Below are 22,293 nucleotides of genomic sequence, written 5' to 3'. Positions count from 1 at the left end.
TCGCTAGACATTGACTTGAAGGAGTCGCCACCAATTTTTTTTATCTAGGTGCGATTGGCCACCTAAGGAATCTACCCTTTCAGGGAACACCTAAGTTTAAGGGTCCCTAAAAGAATAGGTTCGGGTCTACTAATCAGAACAGGGTTCGAAAGTTCGGTTACGTGTGAGAAAGGTTATAGCACCCTCACAACACCCATCAAAAGATGGTACCAGGTTAATTTTGTGTTATCCAATAAGCCTTAAAAATTACCAAGTAATTAGTTGTTGAAAATTATTCTCAATTGACTCTAATACTTTTAGCAGAAAATTGAGAAAATCCTCTCACGTCAAGAGTATGCTAGAAAACTACTATTTCACTTGCAGAGGCTCCATCGTCAGATTTATTCGACATTAAAAAAAATTTAAAAGAAATAAGAAAAAAAAAAAGAAGAAAAAAATGATTGCTTTTGTACAAGGGAAAATTGATACTTTTAAATTTTTCCTCAAAAAAATTTTGGAAACTTTAATTTCGAGAAAAATTGTTACTTTCAACTTTTCCCCAAAAATATTTTTAGAAAGTTTATTTTTAAGAAAAATTGATATTTTAAGAAAAATTGATACTTTCAACTTTTCCTCAAAAATATGTTTTTCGAAACTTTAATTTCAAGAAAAATTGATACTTTCAACTTTTGCTCAAAAACCTTTTTTGAAAATTTATTTTTAAGGAAAATTGATCCTTTCAACTCTTCCCTAATATTTTTTTGGAAAGCTTGTTTTCAAGGAAAATTGATACTTAACTTTTTCTCAAAAATATTTTTTGGATTTTATTTAAAGAAAATAAAATAATAAAATAAAATAAAAGTGAAAATAAAAAAATAAAAAAATAAAGAAAAGTAAAACAAAAATAAAAATAAAATAAAATAAAAATAAAAGAATATTAAATAAACCTAATCTAATAATAATAATAAAAAAATATATATAAAAAAAAAACCTGGAACGGCTCTGCTTGCAGCTCGGCTCGACTCGGCTTATGGAAAAAAACAGTTTCGAAGTATCGGCTCAGCTAACGGCTAGGCTCGACTAACAGCTCGGGTTAAAAGCGGGTCGACGCTCGGGTCGGGTCGGATCTTGGCAAAACGCGCGGATCTTTTGGGTTACTTAACGTAAAAATGATGTCGTTTTGAGAGGGTATATAAGGCTGGTTCCTTCGTTTTTTCAGCAGAACCCTTTTTCTCTTCTCTCTTTTCCCTTCTTTCTTTTCTCCCTTCTCTTTAGAATCCGAAGAACTCTGGTTGAATATTCACCGGATTCTAGAAATTTTCGTCGAAATCTGGATTTTTTATTAGAAGTTCACCGAAAAGTTAGTCAATTTTTGGAAATTCTCATCGAAAACTGGGCAACTGGTCGAAAACTTTAAACTTGGCCGGAATAGTCGTCGAAAAATTCAACATTGGCTGAAAAATTCAACCGAAATCTGAAAATTTCCAAAAATTTCTAGAAAAAATTCGTAGAAAAATCTCCAAAAATTTTTCACCGATTTTAAAGCTATTCTAACACCTCTAAACCCTTTTTCAACTTTCGAATCTCTTCTGTCTGTTTTTTTTCAGCCAGTAACTCTTTTCTCTTCTGTTTTCTGTATCTTTTCATTTGATCCGATGGTCTTTTTATAGGGATTGATCAGAAGAGTTTCTGATCAATCCTAACTCCTCTTTGGATTGGGATTCAATTATTGAATCCAATATGGACTCTGATTGAACCCCAATCACGATAGAATTTTCTAAATTTCAGCCAAAAAAGAAAAAGCAAAATAAAAAAAATATTAATAGATAATTCAAAAAGCAAATAATCAATAAATAATAATATTAATAGATAACTAAAAATAAATACTAGATAAATTATAACATATAATCAGATAAATATATATAAATATTAACAAAAAATAATAATAATGAAGATATATATTAATAAATAGTAATAATAAATAAGTAAATAAGAAATACTTAAAAGATAAAGAAAAGAAAAGAAAATATATATATGTATAAAATATAAAATAAAAATAAAATATAAAAATACAAAAATAAAAAACAAAAGCAGACTAACCCATTTGGATCAAGCCCAATTGATCCAGGCCTGGACCAAATTGGGTGTCTATAAATCTAATTATCTGATATTTAAATAATCTACAAAATATTTAAATAACTATTTTTATTTTTTCATGTAAAAATTTGTTTAGATAAAAACAAATAGATGAAAAAAATTAATTTTGATGTCAGAATTATTAAACTTTTGAGAGGAGCACAATTATTTTTTTAAAAAAATTGAAATACTTATGAATTTTGATTTGGAAAAATTAAGTGTAAAAGAAAATAAGTTGTAAAAAATAGAGACACTCAATTTTAAGAGATATTTTGTCCATTTATTTTATTTTTATTAGGTTAAAAAATAATCAAACAACAAAAGATAAGTTAAAAATTACAAAACATGTTTCCCAATTATGTATCAACTGAAATAAGTTAATCCAATAAAATTCATCAAAACTAGTCAAAATTAATGAAAACAATTGGTATTACTTGATACCGAGTCTAATACAAAAAACTACTCTTAATAATATCTTTTTTGTATAACTAAAGTCTATCGGCCGCTACGATTGGTACTAAAACAAAATTAACAACATTAGTGGGAACCTTCGATGTATGAGTATTTGATGTATGAGTAGGTTAAATTGCTAGTATCTAAAAAATCGTCTTAGGGGTGTTTCGTTAGCAAAATTTAATTTTCTCTTTTGACATTTTACTTTTTGTAATCCGATTCCTTTGATTTAGGGTGCTGTTAATGGAGTACAAAACTGTTGAATTCCAACGATGTCAAAGAGGGAAGAATAGGAGAATATGAAACTCTAATCTTCCTAAAGTTTTTTTGCATTTCGCCTAGAATTTAAATTTTTTCCATCCATTGCCCTAAAGAAATGGTTTTTAAGATCTATTTTACTCTTCAATATCAAAAAAAATTAAATAATTAATTGAGATTCAATCATATACGCAAGTTTTATAGTTTCAACAAGATTACATTTTTAAGAAAAAAATTTAGTTTTAATGTAGTTTTTGTTAAAAATATATTATATATGAAATCTTTTTTTCAAATTTTATAGTTTCAATAAAAGACTATGATTTTAAGATTAAAAATGTAGCTTTTATTGAAAACATATTATGAGAAATTTTATTTTAAAAATTCTATTGTTTCAACAAAATTATGTTTTTAATCTTAAAAACGTAGTTTTTGTTGAAAATATGTTATGAGATAAAGACAAAAAAATGCTGCTCATAGGATTTGAGTAGAATCAACATAAACTACATTTTTAAGATAAAAAATGTAATCTATTATGAAAATAAACCATGTTTTTAAATGAAAAACATAGTCTATTATAAAAATATATTATGAAAATAATTATAATATATTTTCATAATATTTTCCTTAATTTATATGTTAAATAAGTAAATAATTTACATGTTATATACACAATAAAACCAAAAATAATTTAGCACACCTTTCGACCCAACGTTGATCTTATCGTAAAAACCAATTCTTATATTTACTCTGCATAAGAATAATCAAAGTTAGAATAACAATTATGCTCTATGCAACTTAAGAAAATACACATACAAACTTCAACTAATAATGTAACTAAAGGTAATACAGTAATAAATGATGTGATTAAAATATAGCAACTCCAACACATAAATCTAATATCCTTCAGAATTAGTCAAGTAAAATTATTTAAGGGAGAATTACTTTCCCTTTAAGAATATTAGATTTCGCAAATCTTTAATAGTTTCTATCATTTTGTTTATTCTATGATTAGAAGGCCCTAAAAAAGGGTGCCAATTATCATAGCTGATAAAGTCTCTTTGTACAGTTGGTATAACAAATAAACTTCGAAATAAAATTATTTAATAAATCGTTGAAAAAAAATGCCACTAAATTATGTATATATACACAAAAAATTTGCAGGATGGGCTATGCGATTGTTTGCTTATGAAAGTGAGACAACATCAGAGTTCTCTTTCTTTACAGTAGTAGTTGATCTTACTGAAGATGGTCATGGTTAGTATATATGTTTATTTGATTTCTGCCAAGGATCCTGGACATATTATATTATATCATATCATATCATATTATATTATATTATGTGGTTAATGTAAGAATCCATTATGTATGTCTTTTAACTTAGATTTCTTTGATTTTATCACTGATAGAGCTTTCCCTGATTGAATTTTCAGAGCATATGCAGGATATTGTAGGGTTGCTCTTTAAATACACTAAATTCTTGAGGGAGTCTGGTATTTGCAAACGGGTATTTGAGGAGGTATGTGACTATGTATGAGCACTAAGAATGTAAGAATAAATTGTAGCTGTAAATAGGCTGAACTTAGGTATGCTATTGACAATTTCAATGATGGTTTAGCTATCTACCCTGGTTTTCACTTTTCTTATATTCTGATATGCCCTGAATTCTTGCTATTCGCTGTTGGATATTTGTTTAAGTTTCCTTCCAACAAAAAAGTAGAATCACGCTGGTTTGTATGTATGTTAATGGATAGTCTCACACGAAAAAATTAATAAGAAATATGATATTTACCTTGAAATTTTATGTTTAAGTTTCATTATGAATGAATAATTTGATTAAAAGCAGAGAAGCATTAGGTGAATTATATACTTAAATACCATCATTTTATGCTTTTTTGCATCGAATTTTGGAAAAAAACTTCAATGATATTTTTTAAATGAAATTCATGAAATTCCTAATTAAAATTGATTAAATAAAACTAAAACAAAAAATCAAAATTGATAAATTGAAAGGTTTCGTTACATAAATCAAGTGTACAAAATTTGAAAAAATTTTAGTAAATTTTTATATATATTTTTAGAGAGACATTTTTAGTAAAAATGTTGACAAATTTTTTACCATTAAATAAGTATTAATCAAATTTGAATTATAAACAATATTTTAAATTATTTTTTACATATTATTGATATTCACATTAAATTCTATTAATTTATCGGTTTGAATTTTTTTTAAATCATTTTTAAAATGAAATTTAACAAACTTCACATAAAAAAATTTATGTACGTTTTCTCCTGAATTTTGTAATCTCTTCTAGTCTAAGATATATTACTGTGTGCATGAGTTTTCTTTTCTATTGAAAAAAATCTACTCTAAATTTTTTCTTTTAATTTCATATTTAGCACTTACATTAAAATTTTCACCTTTTCCTTTTTCATTTTTTTTACTTTTTGAAATTAAAAACCACTAAACCTCAATACATTACATAAAATATTAAATTTTAGTATAAAATGTAGTAAAGTACTCAAAATTTGTCTTATTAAAAAGCTTTAATAAGAAAAGAATGCACTCAAATTGTTCTTATAATAACTGTTGCACAATATTTTTCACCCAAAAAAATGTATGCATTGAAATTGTTGCAAAAATACTTTTTGCAATGTGAGATGTGATCAACTTTGAGCTTGGTGCGCCGTGCATTAGTTAGGAAAATTGACGAATTTCAATATTGAGAATTCGATCTAAAGCTTAATTTCATGTTTATGATCAATTCTGTCTTTCTAGCTAGCTATGCTTCAATTCGAACAACATTGAAGCGGGAGATGTGGGAAGAACTCTATCTTGCTGGTTCTATTTGTCGAAGAGTTGTATAAGAAATTTTTATTTTTGTATGAAGCTTTCAACTGTTTGCGAGATAAACTTTCACTATCAAGACAAAATCCCACCTATTGATTATGTTGAGGAAATCGCGTCAAGAATGCAGGTAATTCCTTTTATATATTCCCTTGTTTTATGGTAATTGGTTTTACTGTAGAGCATTTTGATACAATTTTCTTCTAGATCTTCTATACTTCAATCTATCCCAAAGTCTTCAAGTAGTGTTTGTTATGAAATAATTTCTCGAAAATCTAAAGTGATTGGTTCTAATAAGCATAGAGCTAACGTATTGAGGATCTTGTGTTGGAAACTCTGCTAGCTTTTTTTTTTTTTTTTGGATGACAAGCTAGTTTGATTCCTTTGAAACTGGATTCTCAGGAATATCCACCCAAAGATTGGTTGGTGGGCTTATCGTTGCCTTCAAATTTCAATCCTGACCTTATGCAAATGATTCTGAGAGAGTTGTCACCAGAGAATGTCCGGTATGCTTTTGAATATAAATTTTTAAGTAATCAAAAGTTACAAAATGAACCTAAACCTAAAACTTGCAAAAAAAAACTCGCATTTGAACTAGCCGAATTACTGATTTACCAAGAAAATTTGAATCTATAACGGTCTGAAACCAAAACAATCTTTCCAATATGAAATTGTTCAAACCTAAAACTATATGAAACCAAAAAAAAAAAAAAAAAGCCGTTCTCAAACCAAAGTGAAATTGAAAAACATACGAAAGTGATTATATTTTACATAAAATTTAAAATGATAAAAACTAATTCAAACTTGAATATAGTTTGAATCCGAGTGAACTCAAATACAAAAAAAATTGAATTCGAAATTGCTCAAAACAGAAAAATTCAAACTCAAAATGACCGAACTTGAACCCACTTGTTTGTCACCTTAGTTAATATTTTACTAATTTATTACTTTGCTTAAATGTAACTTAAGAAATGTGTCAACCCCAAACTTTGTTGTAAAGTATAAATCTCTTTGTATAAATTAGTAATTCGATTAATTTACGATTCAATCAACTTATTTTATTATTATTTTACTTCATACGAAACAATTTAGAAGAAAAAACCATTCTTTCTTCTATTTCTTTTCGTTTTCCCTTCCCTCATTTTTTTTCTTTCATTCGAAGAGGAGATCTTAGATATAAATATATTAGTCTTTTTCCTCTAATAAGTGCCCTTTTATTTTAATAGAATCTTCTGGGAGTCAAAGAAATTTGACGGGGAGACGGATAAGGTTGAGCCGTGGTATGGAACTCCTTATTCTGTGGAAAGGGTCACAACTTCGATGATTGAGGTTGCCGTTGATCTTTCCCATTGCACTGTTTATATAACAATTTTATAGAAGTCGGTTTGTTTGCTATACTCTCTAGTCTCTAGTTTATAAGGCTATGGTAAGTGGTAACTAATTTGATTTCAGCAAGGAAAAAAAGGTACTTGATGGAATCTTTTACTTTGATTGCAGAAATGGATGTCATCAGCTCCTATTGGTGATTTGCAGCTACCAGCAGCTAATATGTTCATACCCAAAAATTTTTCTCTCAAGGGTTCGAGAGAAAAGGTTAGTTGATGAATCTTTCAATCAAGTTTGTCGTGATTGTCTCTATCGATCGATCTCAAGTTCCAACTCTAATTAGTAGTTACTTTGATATAATGAATTAAGCTTTCGATTTGATCAAGCAGGTCAAGTTTCCAGTTTTGTTAAGAAAGTCATCCTATTCAAAACTGTGGTACAAGCCTGATACAATGTTCTCCTTACCTAAGGCATTTGTTAAAATAGACTTCAACTGTCCCCACGCTAGAATCTCTCCTGAAGCTGAAGTTCTTGCAGACATTTTTGTACGGTTGTTGAGGGATTACTTAAATGAACACGGTAAATTAATTGTCTTAGCAGTTAATTCTTTGATAATCGCAATTAATTTTCTGCTCCGTTCCCCCCTTTTTTCTTGCTCTTTACTCAAAACTCAAAAGCTCCACTGCCCACCTTCTTGACAAAAGCCGTGTTTAACCTTCTATCCTTTAGCTTACCACGCTGAAGTTGCTGGCCTTGATTGTTCTATAAGGCGCACAGACAGAGGTTTTCAGGTAAATGCTCCTCTCAATTTTTATTTGACACCAATATATATAGGAGTGTCTATTGGTAATTGGTAGAGCCTCGATTTATTTTTAGGAAATATTTTAAACCCAATATGACATGAAATTATGATGTGGTATCAAACACGGATACACTATATTTTTTATAATTTTTATATTAATTTTGAGGATCAAAGTGTTATACCTACATGAATAATGAAGTGTTCAAAAAATGTCAAACGCGGATACTTTAAGATAAAGTGAAGAGTTCATACAACATAATTTGAAAAAAAAAAACATTATGCTGATATATATATGCAAGGTTTTGAAAAAGCAAGATTAATAAGATTAAATAAAGAAATTGATAGAATATTTATATGATATAATCATATCATACATGCTACATGTAAGTAAATATGCAAAATTATGACAAGGATAGGATGCTCGAAAGAGGAAACATTTCCTTGTTTTAAAATTATAATCTTAGACTATTTTGTTATTAAAAATTAATTAAGTAAAGTAAATTATTTTCTTGCTCGTTCGCTAGATGAGTTTGTGCGGCCAGGGATTGTAGAATCAGCGTGCATCATTTCTTTTATTCTTTATTAATTAAGTTGTGTTCCTAACTTAGTATGGTTTTCTTCTATAGGTGACACTAGATGGTTATAATGACAAGGTGAACATTTTGCTGGAAACTGTAATTGATAAGATTGCAAATCTTGAAGTGAAACCCGATAAGTTCTCTATAATCAAGGTAATGCATAACTTATGATTTCTCACCCTTTTTCATCATCGATCAATACTATCTACCATCAATATCAATAGTCAGCACTACTATATAAATTAAAATAAAATGTGGAATTTTGAACGGGTTTAAGATGAGCTTGATGGAGATGGTCAATTTGTTATTATTATTTTTTTATGATTATTCAAGAAAATCTGTTTTGAATTCTAGGTGGCTAACTGGGAATGATTCTCTTGTTTACTTGGAAGTTTTGTTTGATTTGTTCCCCCATGATGGAGTCTCTGTATTCTTCTTTTATTGATATTCGGTGGAGCAAGGAATTTTTAGTTTTAAGTTAACGGTTGGTTTGATTTGTTTCTTATTTGCTGGGTGTATGTTCTTAATATGCCCGATGAAATTGTAACAAAACTATTATTTTGTTCTTTATAAAATCTATTTGGGAGAGAGAGAGAGAGAGAGAGAGAGAATGTGGTGGGATGGAGGCAGCATTTGAAGGCGAAGAAAGTCGCGGTAACTTGGAAGAATCTGGGTACGCATGTTGTTTTGTTCACAAGTGTAAATCAGGGAGGTGAGTTGTGTATGTATTGTGTGTTAATCGTAGCTTCTGTCAGGTTTCATTACCTGTGAAATGTGCTTTTTTTTGGGTGATTCTGGTTGTTAATGGAAAGGGTGTCATTGCTTATATTAGAATGTTTTGGATAAGCTAACGGAATGGTTGATTCTTTGGCAAGGAATGATGTGGAGGGGATGGATGATTTTGGAAGTTGATGATAAGGTTGGTCATTGATTATATCAGAATATATTTTCAGAAGCTAATGGCATGGTTGGTTCTTTGGCAAAGGAAGATGTGGCTTGAGGAAATACGTTTAGACATGATTGTGGGATTGGTGTTTGCTAGTTTGTTATATGAACCTCCTAATGGCTTTATAAAGTGGAGCTTAACAAACTACTGAAAGTCTGAAACATTTTAATGAATTGTCTTTGGCTACGGGATTTTCAAACTGTCAGCTTGATTGTCGTTTTTTAATACAACTGGTCTAATGGAATTCCAAAAATGGAGCTTCTATGATTTTGGTTTGGCTTTGCTGATAATTAGGGAAGCTAATGGTCTGACAGATTGACTGGCAAATTAAGTCAGATATGTCTTGAGGTGATTTGGTTTTGGCTAGGTGGTGAGATGTGATCCTTTCCATTGAGTGCTGATTTTTTTTCATCAAGATCAATTGGTAATCTGCTAATATTTTTTCTGATTTCATTGTATGAGATTATCTGTTAGAGTTGTTTTAGTTGATTGGATTCTAGGTTTATTTAATATTATATATCTTTTATTCTTTTTAGTTTACGGAGTTTGGTTTTTTGGGGATTATTCGGTATTTTGCTGTTGGGGTGGGGCTCCTCTGTTTTGGATGTATTTCCGAAGTCGATCACGTAGTAAGTTCCTTCAAGCTGAGGTCAAGGCAATTTTGTTTGGTTTACAGCGGGCTCGGGACGATGTCATTGCTTCTCTACAGATTCAAAGTGATTCTCAGATGGCTTTTAATGAAATCTCAAAAAAGGATGAGAGTTTTTGGGAGCTGGAAGATTTAGTGAGGGATATTGTGGACCTTGCTTTGGAGTGTAACTCTCCACCTTGGATGGGAAAGTCAAGAAAAATGGAAACTTATTGGCTCACTATCTAATAAAACATCTAATATGAAAGTTATCTTCATTAAGTCAAGCATATTGCTTCGATGTGTTAATTTATAATCTTTTGTTTTATGTTTCTCTCTTTTTTTTTTTTTTTTTTGCCCCAATTTCATCTTTTGCTCTTTATCATCAGGAAATGATAACAAAGGACATTTACAACTTCAAATTTCAAGAACCCTATGAGCTGGCTAGTGTCTACTACCCATTAATATTGAACAACATACGATGGCCTTGGAAGGACAAACTTGAAGTTTTACCTCTTTTGAAAGTAGAAGACCTAGTCAAATTTATCCCCATGATGTTTTCAAGCACCTATGTGGAGTGTTTCATAGCAGGTTCGTTCAATATTTCTTCTCGTTCTCTTTGCATCAACCAAAAAAAAAAGAGAAAATCAACAAATATATATATATATATATACATATATATATATATATATATACACACACATATATATATATATATAAAGAGAAATCTATACCAGTGTAAAATTAATTAACTTTTACAAACAACTTCATGACTTTTTTTTTTCAGCCAAATAAAGAAGTAATTTATTAAAAAATTAGAATTCGATACACAAATTTGGATTTGAAAGATATTCCAAGAATACATAAATTTAATTTTAAGATTTTGGTACGACCAATAATGAGCTAGCTGAAGTTATTTAGCTTTTAGAATATTGCAAACATCGGATTTGTCCAGGTCTATTATTAAAATTAATAATAATAATAATAATAACAATAATAATAATAATAAATATCTTTTTTAAAAAATAATTAATTATTAAAAAAAAGAAAAGAAAGAGAAAACAAGAAAAGGAAAAAAAAAAACAAAAAGTAGGGTGGTTGGTGTACGGCGTTGCTGCTGCCCCCGACCAACCACCCTACAGCCCATCTCCACTACCCAGTAGCCGCTCACTCTCCTACTCGACCAACCCCCTATCCAGTCACCAGACCAGATAGCCACCCTACAGTCACCTTGCCATCACCTATTTCCTTTTGAACTTCTTAAAAACCCCCAACTTCTTCCCCTTGATTGGCTCTCTTAGACCCCCTCTCAAAAACCTTCGGACCCTCCCTTTTTCAAAAACTCTCAGACAAGGAATAAACCTCTCTCGAAAAGCCTTCAAACAGATCCTCGAAACCTCTTCCTTCAATAACCCCAAACACCACACCAAACCCATACCCAAACAGAAACGTAAAAACAGAAACAAAAAACAAAGACAAACAGTCCTCCCCGTAGAGAGGAACCTCAGTGCCGAGCTCCTTGCAAAAACAAAGAAAATAGATCAGTTTTAGTCTAAAAAAAAAAGCAAAAAATTTCAAGCCTTGATCTACGACATTTGGGGCTGTTTCTGACGAAAAGAAAGCCAGATCTAGAAATAGGGCGCTGAAGAGAGCTGTCAGAATAATTGTTGCATTTTTCGACGATCGAAAACCACTCGCAGCGACTGCCGGCTGTGACCCAAGTGACTGCCAGGGCGGTGGTCCGGCAAGTGGACGGCGAGAGAGCTTTGGAGCTCTCCCTAGAACTCTCCCTATTTTTTTTTTCTGAAATGCAAAAAGAATGAACCAAAAAAAATTTTTAGTTATATATAAAAGACTAAAGAGCAAAACGACATCGTTTTAAGTCAAGGAGGATCCGCACGTTGACCCAGATCCGACCTGGGATTCGCGTAACCCGACCCGTAGACCCACTCTACCAACAACTGCTAACCGGTCCAATTAAACCAGTTTGAGCCAGACCGAACCGTAGACCGCTAGCCTGAACCGTTGACTGAACTATAGAACTGGTCAAACCGGTCCAGACCAACATTGACCGGTCTAGTTTAGGTAAAAAAAATTTTTTTAACTTTTTTATACTATTATTTTTGTTATTTTAAGTATTTTTTTTAATATTGATGCATGATAAATTCTTAAATTTGTTAGAATAATTTTTTTAATTGTTTTTTAATAATAAAATGAAAACAAAGTAAGATAATAATTAAAATATATATATTAAAAATGCTTAAATAATAATAATAGATTTTTTTACTATTTTTTCTACCTAGATGTTGGAGAGAATAAAAAATATTTTCTTAAAGAAATAATTCCGCCTAGATGTTGGAGAATAATTATTAATAAATTTTCATAAAAAGAAATATAAGAAAATTTTAATTAATTTTCAAAAATCATTAAAATTGAACTTGCTTCGAAAATCCGTCTAGATGTTGGGGACTTTTAGAGATATTCGTATTTTCTTAAAAACGAAACCTTAAACACTAATTCTTAATTTTCAAAATCCTAGGTTTCTAAAACCCCTAAAATCCAAAATCCTCCTAAAATCCAAAATCCTAAAATCCGAAACCCCTAAAATCTAAAATCCCCTAAATCCAAACCCCTAAAATTCGAAACCCCTAAAATCCAAACCCTTAAATCAAAACCCCAAACCACAAAACCCAAACCCTAAAATCTTCAAACTCTAAAATCAAAATCTTAAACCTTCCATATCCTAAAATTCAAGCCTTAAAACCCTCTAAACCTTAAAACCAAACCTTCAAAACCTCTACTCAAGCCCTTACTCAAAACCTCCTAAAAATCCTAAGGACAAGTGTGAAAATTTCATTTGAAGTAACTTGTTCCCGAATGCCGCCTAGATGATGGGGTATTTAGAAAATTTTACTTCGTTAAGTCTTTTCACATGATTTCTTAATTCGCATTAATAATAAGATTAATAAATAAAAAGTATAATAGTAAATTGAGATCTTAAATATAAACAGTCGCACCTAAACTCTGCCTAGATGTTGGAGAGTCGGGGTGGTCTCATTATACTTAAGAACCCAACTTTTAAATTGCATTTCATTTTACATAACATTCATTGGCATACATACGTTAGCATGTTATTATCAGTAATTATTTGCACTATTTTGTCTTTAATTTTATTTACTACTTGGTGATAAAATATTTTATAATAAAAAAAATAATACTTTAAAAAAAATTTATGATATTACAAAAAAAATAAAAATAACATTCCAAAAGAAATAATTCTTGGTACTCTACCTAGATGTTGGAGAGTCACCAACAATTTTTTTATAAAGAGTGTTATTTCATTTTAAGGATTGTTGTGTTAAATCTTAAACGAAAAAAGTTATTTTAAATTTTGCCTAGATATTAGAAAATTTTAAGATAATTCTTTAACTTAAAGATTTTCTCAATATTTCTAAATAAAAATTTTAGCAAAATTTTATTTTTCCAAATGAAGGGAATTAGTGTTAAATTTCAAATTAAAACCATTTTTATCCAACACCAAAAATAATGTGTAATTAAATGGTACCATTTCTGGGCGTTGTGGGGGTGCTAATCCTTCCTCACACTTAACCGACTCCCAAACCCAACCTGGTTTTCATAGACCAAAATTTATCTTTTTGATAAACTTTAAACCCGTTTTTATAATTTTATTAAAAAGATAAATTTTCGGGTGGCTAATCACACCCTAAAAAAGATTGGTGACGACTCTCCCCTTTTATTTTTTTCGATTTTAAAATATTTTACGTCTGACGGTCCCAAAATCGTTACGACAGCTTGGCGACTCCACTGGGGACTTGTTTGAGGGTCAGGCCAAAATTTTAATTATGCGCTATTGACAATGGTTAGATTTAATTGATTTTATTTGATATTTAATTTAATTTCTTTTATTTTATTTTTTGAAAACATTCATGTTAATAAATAAAATAAATTATGTGTTAGTTATTACTTCATTTTGATTTTGTTTTTGGTTATGATTTATTCATGTTATTTTGATTAATACATTACTTTGCACACACTTTGCATATTCACTCGCATGCATGAGCTCTGTACCCGAGGCTCCATCCTTTTTAGGAGGAAGTGAAGTAGCTATGCTCTCGTGAGGTGATAACCTTCGCATTTGCTAGTAAAACACTTTCTCTCAGATTGAACCATTTTCGTTAATAACCCATAATGGGTGAGGATCGGAAAACCTTACTAGTCTATAATAGGCAATGATGTGAGGAATAGTCTGGGAACCTTTAGACAAACAAATCCTAACCCAACATATTGTGAGCCACAAGAAGCCTTCCTAGGATAGAGCTATGCCACCTTTTAGAAAATTACCAAAAATTAGGACATTATACGTTATATTATTTTATTTTATGGTTATTATATTATTTCTCTTACTTGTTTGTTTTGAATTCTTGAGTCATTTTATTTTTATATATATATATTCTTTGATTGTGTGCATTATATTTGAATATATGGTATTTATTTTAGGTCAATCATTGAAAAAAAAGGAAAAAAAAAAAGGTAAAAGAACATTTCCAAAGATTAAAGATTTTTCTTAAATTCTTTGTTTATTGGTCGAATAAAGACTAATTTTCAAGCCTTATTTATTTATTTTTCCTTCTCAAAACAAAAAATTTCATATTTTATTTCATCTTTCGCATTTCATACATCATACATGTATCTCATCAATGCGCATTATAATAGGATAATACATGTATTCCATCCCATCCATATCAATAGGTAACACATGCATTTTACTTCATGCACATGCATCCCATGCACTTCTTGATAATTAGTGCACACATTCCATCTCATTACATGTTTAAAGGTAGTGACAGTTCATTAGGATGACATAACACAAGCAATGCATTTCATATAAAAATATAATGAGCACTTGATAGGTTCTTGCATTCCATACAAGTATGCTGCATTAGTCATAGGAATACATCTCATCATTATGTAAATATGTCATTGCATTTCATGCATATAGATTCATGAATAATAGGGTCGTATAGAACATACATTGCATTTCATATCCCACCATTCTTGCAACATAACATTGCATTTTTTGGATACACATTCATGGTTGACAAAAATTTTTATTTGGGTCTTTGTACATATAAAAATCCATTGTCATAAATATATATGCATTTCGTGACATTCTCATATTCATGTATTCATAAACAGACTTTGTGTGTCTTTGTTTTTGTGATATTCATTCAATAAGGGTAATAGTCTATAATTTTTGGTCTAAGTCCCAAAATAAAATGTCTGTCTTGGTAGAAATTAGAATGGCAAAAATGAGAGATCAATTGGAAGCAAAGATTAGTGCTTTGGAGTTGAATCAAGAGGAATTATGGCTTGAGCTTCGAAAGATGAAACGACAAATGGCTCAATTGATAGAAATGATTAAAGGTAATGGTGGAGTTGAGTTTGTTCCTCCTCAAGGATCGTTGTCACATTCGATTCCATCAAGCTAAGATCAATCAGCTTCTATTAGTCTTAGCACTTTTCCAGAACAAACTAAGGCATTAGGTGATTTGAACAGTGATCGAAGTTTGGACGAACTCAAGAGAGGAATGGGTGAACTAGCCGCGCAAATGACTGAGCTCAAGAGTTTGATTTCCAATAAGGAGTCACCTGGCTTTAAACAACCATCACCAACTATCTCAAGTCCTAACCCATACCTAAATCCTCCTTATGACTACTTTCAACCTCCTTTCCAAGCACCTAGAATTAAGCCTCCAAGTGTTATGCAACCTTCAAAATTTTCAATCACGTCCCCCACCTCACATTTCATAATTGCTTGTTCAGCATGCTATCCAATCACCACTCTATCAGCCTAATCTTTAACCTAAAGTTTCTCAATTCACCTCGAAACTAACTATACCAGTATTTTTTCAGTAAAGCAAATCAATCATAGGATAAAAAAACTCTCGTAACACCAAAGAAAAAGCCCCTATTGATCCAATACTCATGTCCTACATAGAGTTATACCTACTGCTCCTAGGGAACTACCTCATTGCCCCTATCCCTGCTGAACCTCGTAAACCACCTTTTCCTAAATGGCATAATCCTAATGCCCAATGTGAATACCATTTTGTTGTTGTGGACCATTCTCTGAAAGACTACACAGCTTTGAAACATAGGGTGCATGGATTGATGAAAGTCGAATATCTGAGTTTTAATGCCAAAATGAAGCTAGTTATTCACGAGAACCCTTCTTTGATCCATGCCAAAATGGTAGGCAGTGCTACAAGCAACAATAAAGTTGGTCAGGATGATGAATAAAAAGCTTTTTAAGCAAAGAGTTATCCTCTCTAGTAATCATAGTCAACTTTTTTTAGGTGAAACAAAGAAAAGTAAGAGCAGGTCTGGCACTTTTTGGCCCCAGCCCTAGAATGATTTATGATATATAAACTTGATACTTTTGGAATGAATGAAAACTTCTTTTGACCTAGATTTTCTATGAATTAATGCTTCTGTCCACCTTTAATAATTGAAGCTAGTGAAAAAGAGTGATGGTTGTGAATATATTTTCATCAAACTTTCGAAGAGGAATGAATGTCTTTAGATAACCTAGCCAGAATATAGGATGAAAGCTCAGTTTCTCCTCCTTAATAACAAAATTTGACTTGCATATCATGCATCATTTGCTTGAATTCATTACTTTTCATGCCAGCTGAGGACAAGGAATGATAATTGTAAATATACTTTCGTCAAACCTTCGAAGTAATTTTTTTATATAATAGAATTCATGCCATGCATTTCTGACTTCTGGTAATTAATAAAAGGATCAAAGATAGCTATTCTAGGAAACGAGGTCAGTTGAGTTTGCACACTTATAGCACTTAAGTCAGTACCAAAATCATGAAAAATGAAGATACCAGTCGAATGGACAGAGTAGAAAAGGCCCAAGAAGAGATCAGTGAAACAGTTACGAGAATACAACAAAACATGAACAGACAACTGGTAGAATTAAAACAGATGATAGTGGAAATGACAAAAGGAAAAAAAGTTCTTGAGATGCACAGGACAAGGGAAGAAACAGCTGTTGAGACACCATTGTATCCATCTGGGTTCACATATGTTCAAGATCCTCATGTGTCACAAGCACCTCCAACAACTCATCAACCTTATATTGGCCATTTTGCCAAGTTACCATCAATTCAGACAAATGTCAATCCTAGGCATACTCCTTACGACTTCACTACTGTGCCTAATATGGATGATCATAAAGAATTAAAGAAATTGAAAAGGGTGCCAGATCCATCAGAAGATATAGTGATGAAAGATAAGTATGATATGTTGGAAGAGAGATTGAAAGCAATTGAAAGCCATGATGTGTACGAGAATATTAACGTTAGTGAACTTAGTCTAGTACTTGATCTTGTTATTCCATCAAAATTCAAAGCCTCAAGTTTTAAAAAGTACGATGAAACAAAATATCCTTTAACACACATCACCATGTACTGTCGAAAGATGACAGGCTACACTAATGATGATAAATTGTTAATCCATTACTTTCAAGATAGTCTCACTGAACCTGCAGTAAGATGGTATACTTAGTTAGACCGAAGTAAGATTTACTCTTTGAATGAATTGGCTAGGGCCTTCCTAGCATAATACAAGCATGTTGAAGATATATTGCCAGATAGGTTATCCTTGCAAAATATGAAGAAAAGATCAACTGAAACATTCAAAGAATATGCACATAGATAGAAAGACATAACAGCTCAAGTACAACCACCCTTGTCAGAGAAAAAAATTACTGTTCTGTTTGTCAATTCTTTGAACACTCCCTATTATGAAAAAATGATTGGGAATATCTTTAAAAACTTTTCGGACATGATAATTTCTGGTGAAATTATAGAAAATGCAATCAAGAATGACAGGATTAAGTTAAAAGATATGATAGATGTTGAAGAGAAAAGTACATCAAAACAAAATAAAAGAAAGGTGCAAGCAGTTACAAGGAAGGGCATCTACCTAATAGCTTTATCCTGTATGATCCTTATCCTGTTTATCAACCTCATCACCCTGCCATAAGCCATATCTCTCAAAACTCATATCTTTGCTAACCAAGCCAGCATTTGAGCTTTCCAGTAAATTCTTATCCTCAAATGGTCATTCATGATCTTGTTCCTACATTTGAACCCACCACCCAACCAACAAAGAATCGAAAGAAACCAAAGAATGATCAAGAGAAATTATCCATCCCTATTTTTCACCTTTTACCTTTGTTAATAGAAGATCGATATCTCACTCATGTGCCTCTGAAAACAACACCAAATCTATCAGCAAGGAGTTACAATCCCAATAGCAAGTATGATTACCATATGGAGGTAATTGACCATTCAACTGAAAAATACAGCCAGTTGAAAGAAAAGATTAAAGATCTTATCAAGAATGATATTTTGACTTCAGAGGTAATAGAACAATGAAAGTTGTTGACTCCATTCAATTGTTAAATGTGAGAAGTTAAGATGAAAAAAAATGTTTCGAGTTTTGAAAATCAGGATAAGATGATTTTTTTTATTTTTTTTACTGTATATGTATAACATGTACATTATGTCTCTAGAAGTTATCAACTTATTTTGGAAGAATTGAATACTTTGGATCTTTTTATTTTCTTTTTATGCATTTGTTTGAATAAAAGTCCCACATAAGTAACTTTAAAAAAAATAAAAAAAATAAAAAAAATAAAAAAAAGTTTTTTTTTGCAATAAAGATGGAATGATTCTTAAGGGAAATGGTGATTACTATTAGGAAAAAGCTCATCAAATACTTTCACACCTTTTCAAATACTTTCATGACCCTAATCACTCAAATGATTAGACTCATCAACTACAACATTTCAGGGAATGTGAGTTTGAGTTCAGACCTTAAAGGCTGATAATCTTTTCCTGGGCAAAGAACAAAAAAGATTAATTTTGAAAGTTTATTTTGAAATTCAAAAATTAGATACTCTTTCAAATTTTCAATTGATAATTAAATATGTCAAAATTTTGCTATGACCATAGATACAAAAACACTTGAGCCTTTTTCTTAAATAACCTTTGTTCCATGTCTTAAAGCAAATTAAGAAAAAAAAATCCCTTTCTGCCTAAGACAATTTATTTCATACCTTTATACCTTTTCTCTTCCTTTCACCAAGAAAATGTCAAAAAAAAATTTGGAGCCCAAAGAGCCTTTTTGGACTATGTGATCAATCTTATACGACTTGATCATCATTAGAACCTTGAGTAAAAAAAGATGGGGCATCACAAAAAAAAAACAAAAAAAACAAAAACAAAAAAACAAAGAAAAGAACACAAAAAAGAAAAAAAAAAGAAAAAAACAAACAAAAAGGACATATTCAATGATTTACTCTTTTAGCCGAGTGATCATGTTTGAAATGATGAATGGCCATATTTCTCTATCCTTCTCGTACATAAAAATTATCCATTTGCTACCCATTTGAGCCTATTAAATTTTTTATTCCAAAATAAACCCTAGCCAAGGATCATTTTCTACATTAGGGGATAAAATTAGGATATATTCAAGATTAACTTCAAAAAAAGTATCCGATATTGAAAGTATCTAACATGCCCTTCGGAGGTGAAAGTCTTGGGTAAAAAATCAACAAGGCTTCAATTGGAATATCAAGATTCAAGAAAATGAACAGCCAAAGATGAAATTAGGCATTTCTAAGGCAAAACAAAGAAACCTTAGAGATAAGAATCTGAAGCTTCAATTAGAATTCAAAAAAAATCTAATCAAAAAAAGAAAAAAAGAAAATATGTACCTTGAAAATAAGAATTCAAGGCCAAAAAAAAAAAGGTGAGTAAAGTTGCTGAAATTAAAGTCAAATGTTTCAAAAAAAAAAAAAGGGACAAAGAAAGAAAGTCAGAGAATGCTCATCAGGATCCTTGGGCTAATTACCCTGAATAACATATTTTGAGCCTATTTATCCATTCTTTCAAAACCCCTAACCTTGGCTTACATTATATACCTTGAAAAGTTCATTTTGATCAAATGTTGACACTTGGATTGAAGAGCAATATCCTTGAATTTTTATATGCTTGTTGAATTCTTCATTGATAGAAAATATAGCTCTAAGGTGAAAACTCTAAAACGGTAGTTTAGAGCTAAAGCCATTTTTAAGGCCCCAAAATGAATTTCAGAGTTTCAAGGTTCTATCCGAAATAAAAAAAATCTCTATGCAATGCTTTTTGAAAGACCAATACCCACTAAAGACTTTTCATTTTAACAAAAAAAATAAAAAAAAGAAACCAACCTTGTCCTCTTCCTAAATCTTGTTTGGAAAGTAATGACTAGTTTTGACTCACATTAAAGTATCACGTTTTCAATAAAAGAAAAATGTTTTAAAAAAAATTATCTCTTTTGTGAACCTAAGAGAAATCCTCGCAACCTTCGTCGAGCCTTTTCATGAGATATGCCCACCAGTAAAAATAGTTGAATTGTCAATTACCCTCTCATCCATAAGCTTTTCAAATAGAAGTCAACGACTTTCAAAAGATTCAGAAGTCTTGAGTTCTAAATTTTTCATTAATTATGAAGATACTTTTATGTGGGGTAATTTTTGATCACTTTTGAAAATTTTCAAGATTATTTAAGCATTTTGTACATAATACTGAGATCATTTTTTGGGTGAAAATGAAACAACAGAAATTTAAACATAAATTTTTCAAAAAAAAAAAGTAAGAAGAGTATTTGCATTTGCATTGCTTGCATCTGTATCACAAGAAAGACATTTGTATTTGCATCACTTGCATTGGCATTTGTATAAGACATTTGCATTCACACTATAAGAAGAATTTGCATTTGCATCATGGCATCTGCATCCTAAGAAAAGGTATTTATAGGGGCATCCACATGGAAAGGACATTGTCATTTGCATTGTGAAAAAGTCAAATGTATCAAGCATTTGCATTCTTACATTGGCATTGACATTTGCATCGACATTTTCATTAGCATCATTTGATGAGAATAGACATTTGTATCATGTTTGCATTTATCAACTTTGTAAGTATTAAAAACAAAAAAAAAGGGCATGTTTTTAAAGTTTTAAAGTCTCTGTTTAAGAGGAATTGTTCTCAATCAAGATTTCAAAGCCTCTGTTTAAGAGAAACCAATTTCAATCAAGATTTCAAAGCCTCTGTTTAGAGGGAACCTTCCTCAAAAAAGACCTTTAGAGTCTCAAAAATCTCTGATCAGGCGAAAGCCATGTTTAAAAAGATTTTCAAATTTTTAAAGTTTCATTACCTCTGATTAGGAAGAGCATTCAAAGATTTTGAGATTTATAAGACCTCCAGGCATAATCTTTAAAATCTTCAGGCATAACTTTTAAAACCTCTGGGCAAAAGATGTTTAAATTTTTAAAGTTTCATTCCCTCTGATTAGGAGGAGCATTCAAAGATTTTCATGATTTCTAAAACCTCCAGGCATAATTTCAATTCGCGATGTTATCTCGATCGATTTCTTATTTTTTGACTTTCGGTGTTATCTCAGTTAATTCTATAAGATCTTCGGATATGATTTTTAAGACCTTCGAGCATAATTTTGATTCACGATGTTATCTCGATTGATTCTTTATTTTTCGACTGTGGTGTTATCCCAGTCGATTCCTTATCTTTCCATTGTAGTGTTATCTCAGTCGATTCTGTAAGATCTTCCGGCATGATTTCTAAGACCTTCAAGCATAATTTCTATTTGTGATGTTATCTCGATCGATTCTTTATCTTTCAACTTGCGGTGTTATCTCAATCGATTCTGTAAGACCTCCGAGCATGATTTTTAAGAACTTCGAGCATAATTTTGATATACCATGTTATCCCAATCGATTCCTTATCTTTCAACCACGGTGTTATCCCAATCGATTCTGTAAGACCTCCAGGCATAATTTTGATTCGCGGTGTTATCCGGATCGATTCCTTATCTTTTAACTACGATGTTATCCCAATCGATTCTGTAAGACCTTCGGACATAATTTTGATTTACGGTGTTATACTGATCAATTTTTTATCTTTCGACTACGATGTTATCCCAGCCATTCTATAAGACCTCCAGGCATGATTTTTAAGACCTCTAGGCATAATTTTGATTCGTGGTGTTATCTCAATCAATTTCTTATTTTTTGACTTGCGGTGTTATCCCAGTCGATTCTATAAGACCTTTGGGCATAATTTCGATTCGTAGTGTTATCATGATCAATTTTTTATCTTTTGACTTACGATGTTATCCCAGTCGATTCTTTAAGACCTTCGGGCATGATTTTTAAGACCTCCGAGTATAATTTTGATACGCAGT

General features: G+C 30.9%; 1 protein-coding gene across 3 annotated transcripts in view; it reads left to right on the top strand.

Moving 5' to 3' along the window:
* Nucleotides 1-22,293, top strand: part of LOC149520230 (insulin-degrading enzyme-like 1, peroxisomal) — a 55,423-nt gene that overhangs the window by 24,301 nt on the left and 8,829 nt on the right. Inside the window, exons 11-19 of one of the 3 annotated variants that reach the window (XM_089754521.1) lie at nt 3,988-4,080; nt 4,257-4,342; nt 5,715-5,801; nt 6,898-7,000; nt 7,169-7,264; nt 7,387-7,576; nt 7,727-7,788; nt 8,426-8,530; nt 10,341-10,542. In XM_089754521.1, the coding sequence (XP_089610647.1) occupies nt 3,988-4,080; nt 4,257-4,342; nt 5,715-5,801; nt 6,898-6,924 (293 nt within the window). In that variant the 3' untranslated portion in view covers nt 6,925-7,000; nt 7,169-7,264; nt 7,387-7,576; ... (1 more) ...; nt 8,426-8,530; nt 10,341-10,542. Of the gene's footprint in view, nt 1-3,987; nt 4,081-4,256; nt 4,620-5,602; nt 5,802-6,897; nt 7,001-7,168; nt 7,265-7,386; nt 7,577-7,726; nt 7,789-8,425; nt 8,531-10,340; nt 10,543-22,293 lie in introns of those variants that run through there. The other 2 variants (XM_089754552.1, XM_089754606.1) reach the window with 2 other exon arrangements.

The sequence above is a fragment of the Durio zibethinus genome, chromosome 1, assembly GCF_047325235.1.
Source record: "Durio zibethinus cultivar Kanyao isolate XHJ-2024 chromosome 1, ASM4732523v1, whole genome shotgun sequence".
Lineage (NCBI taxonomy): Eukaryota > Viridiplantae > Streptophyta > Magnoliopsida > Malvales > Malvaceae > Durio > Durio zibethinus.
This window is presented reverse-complemented; position numbering and strand designations above follow the sequence as displayed.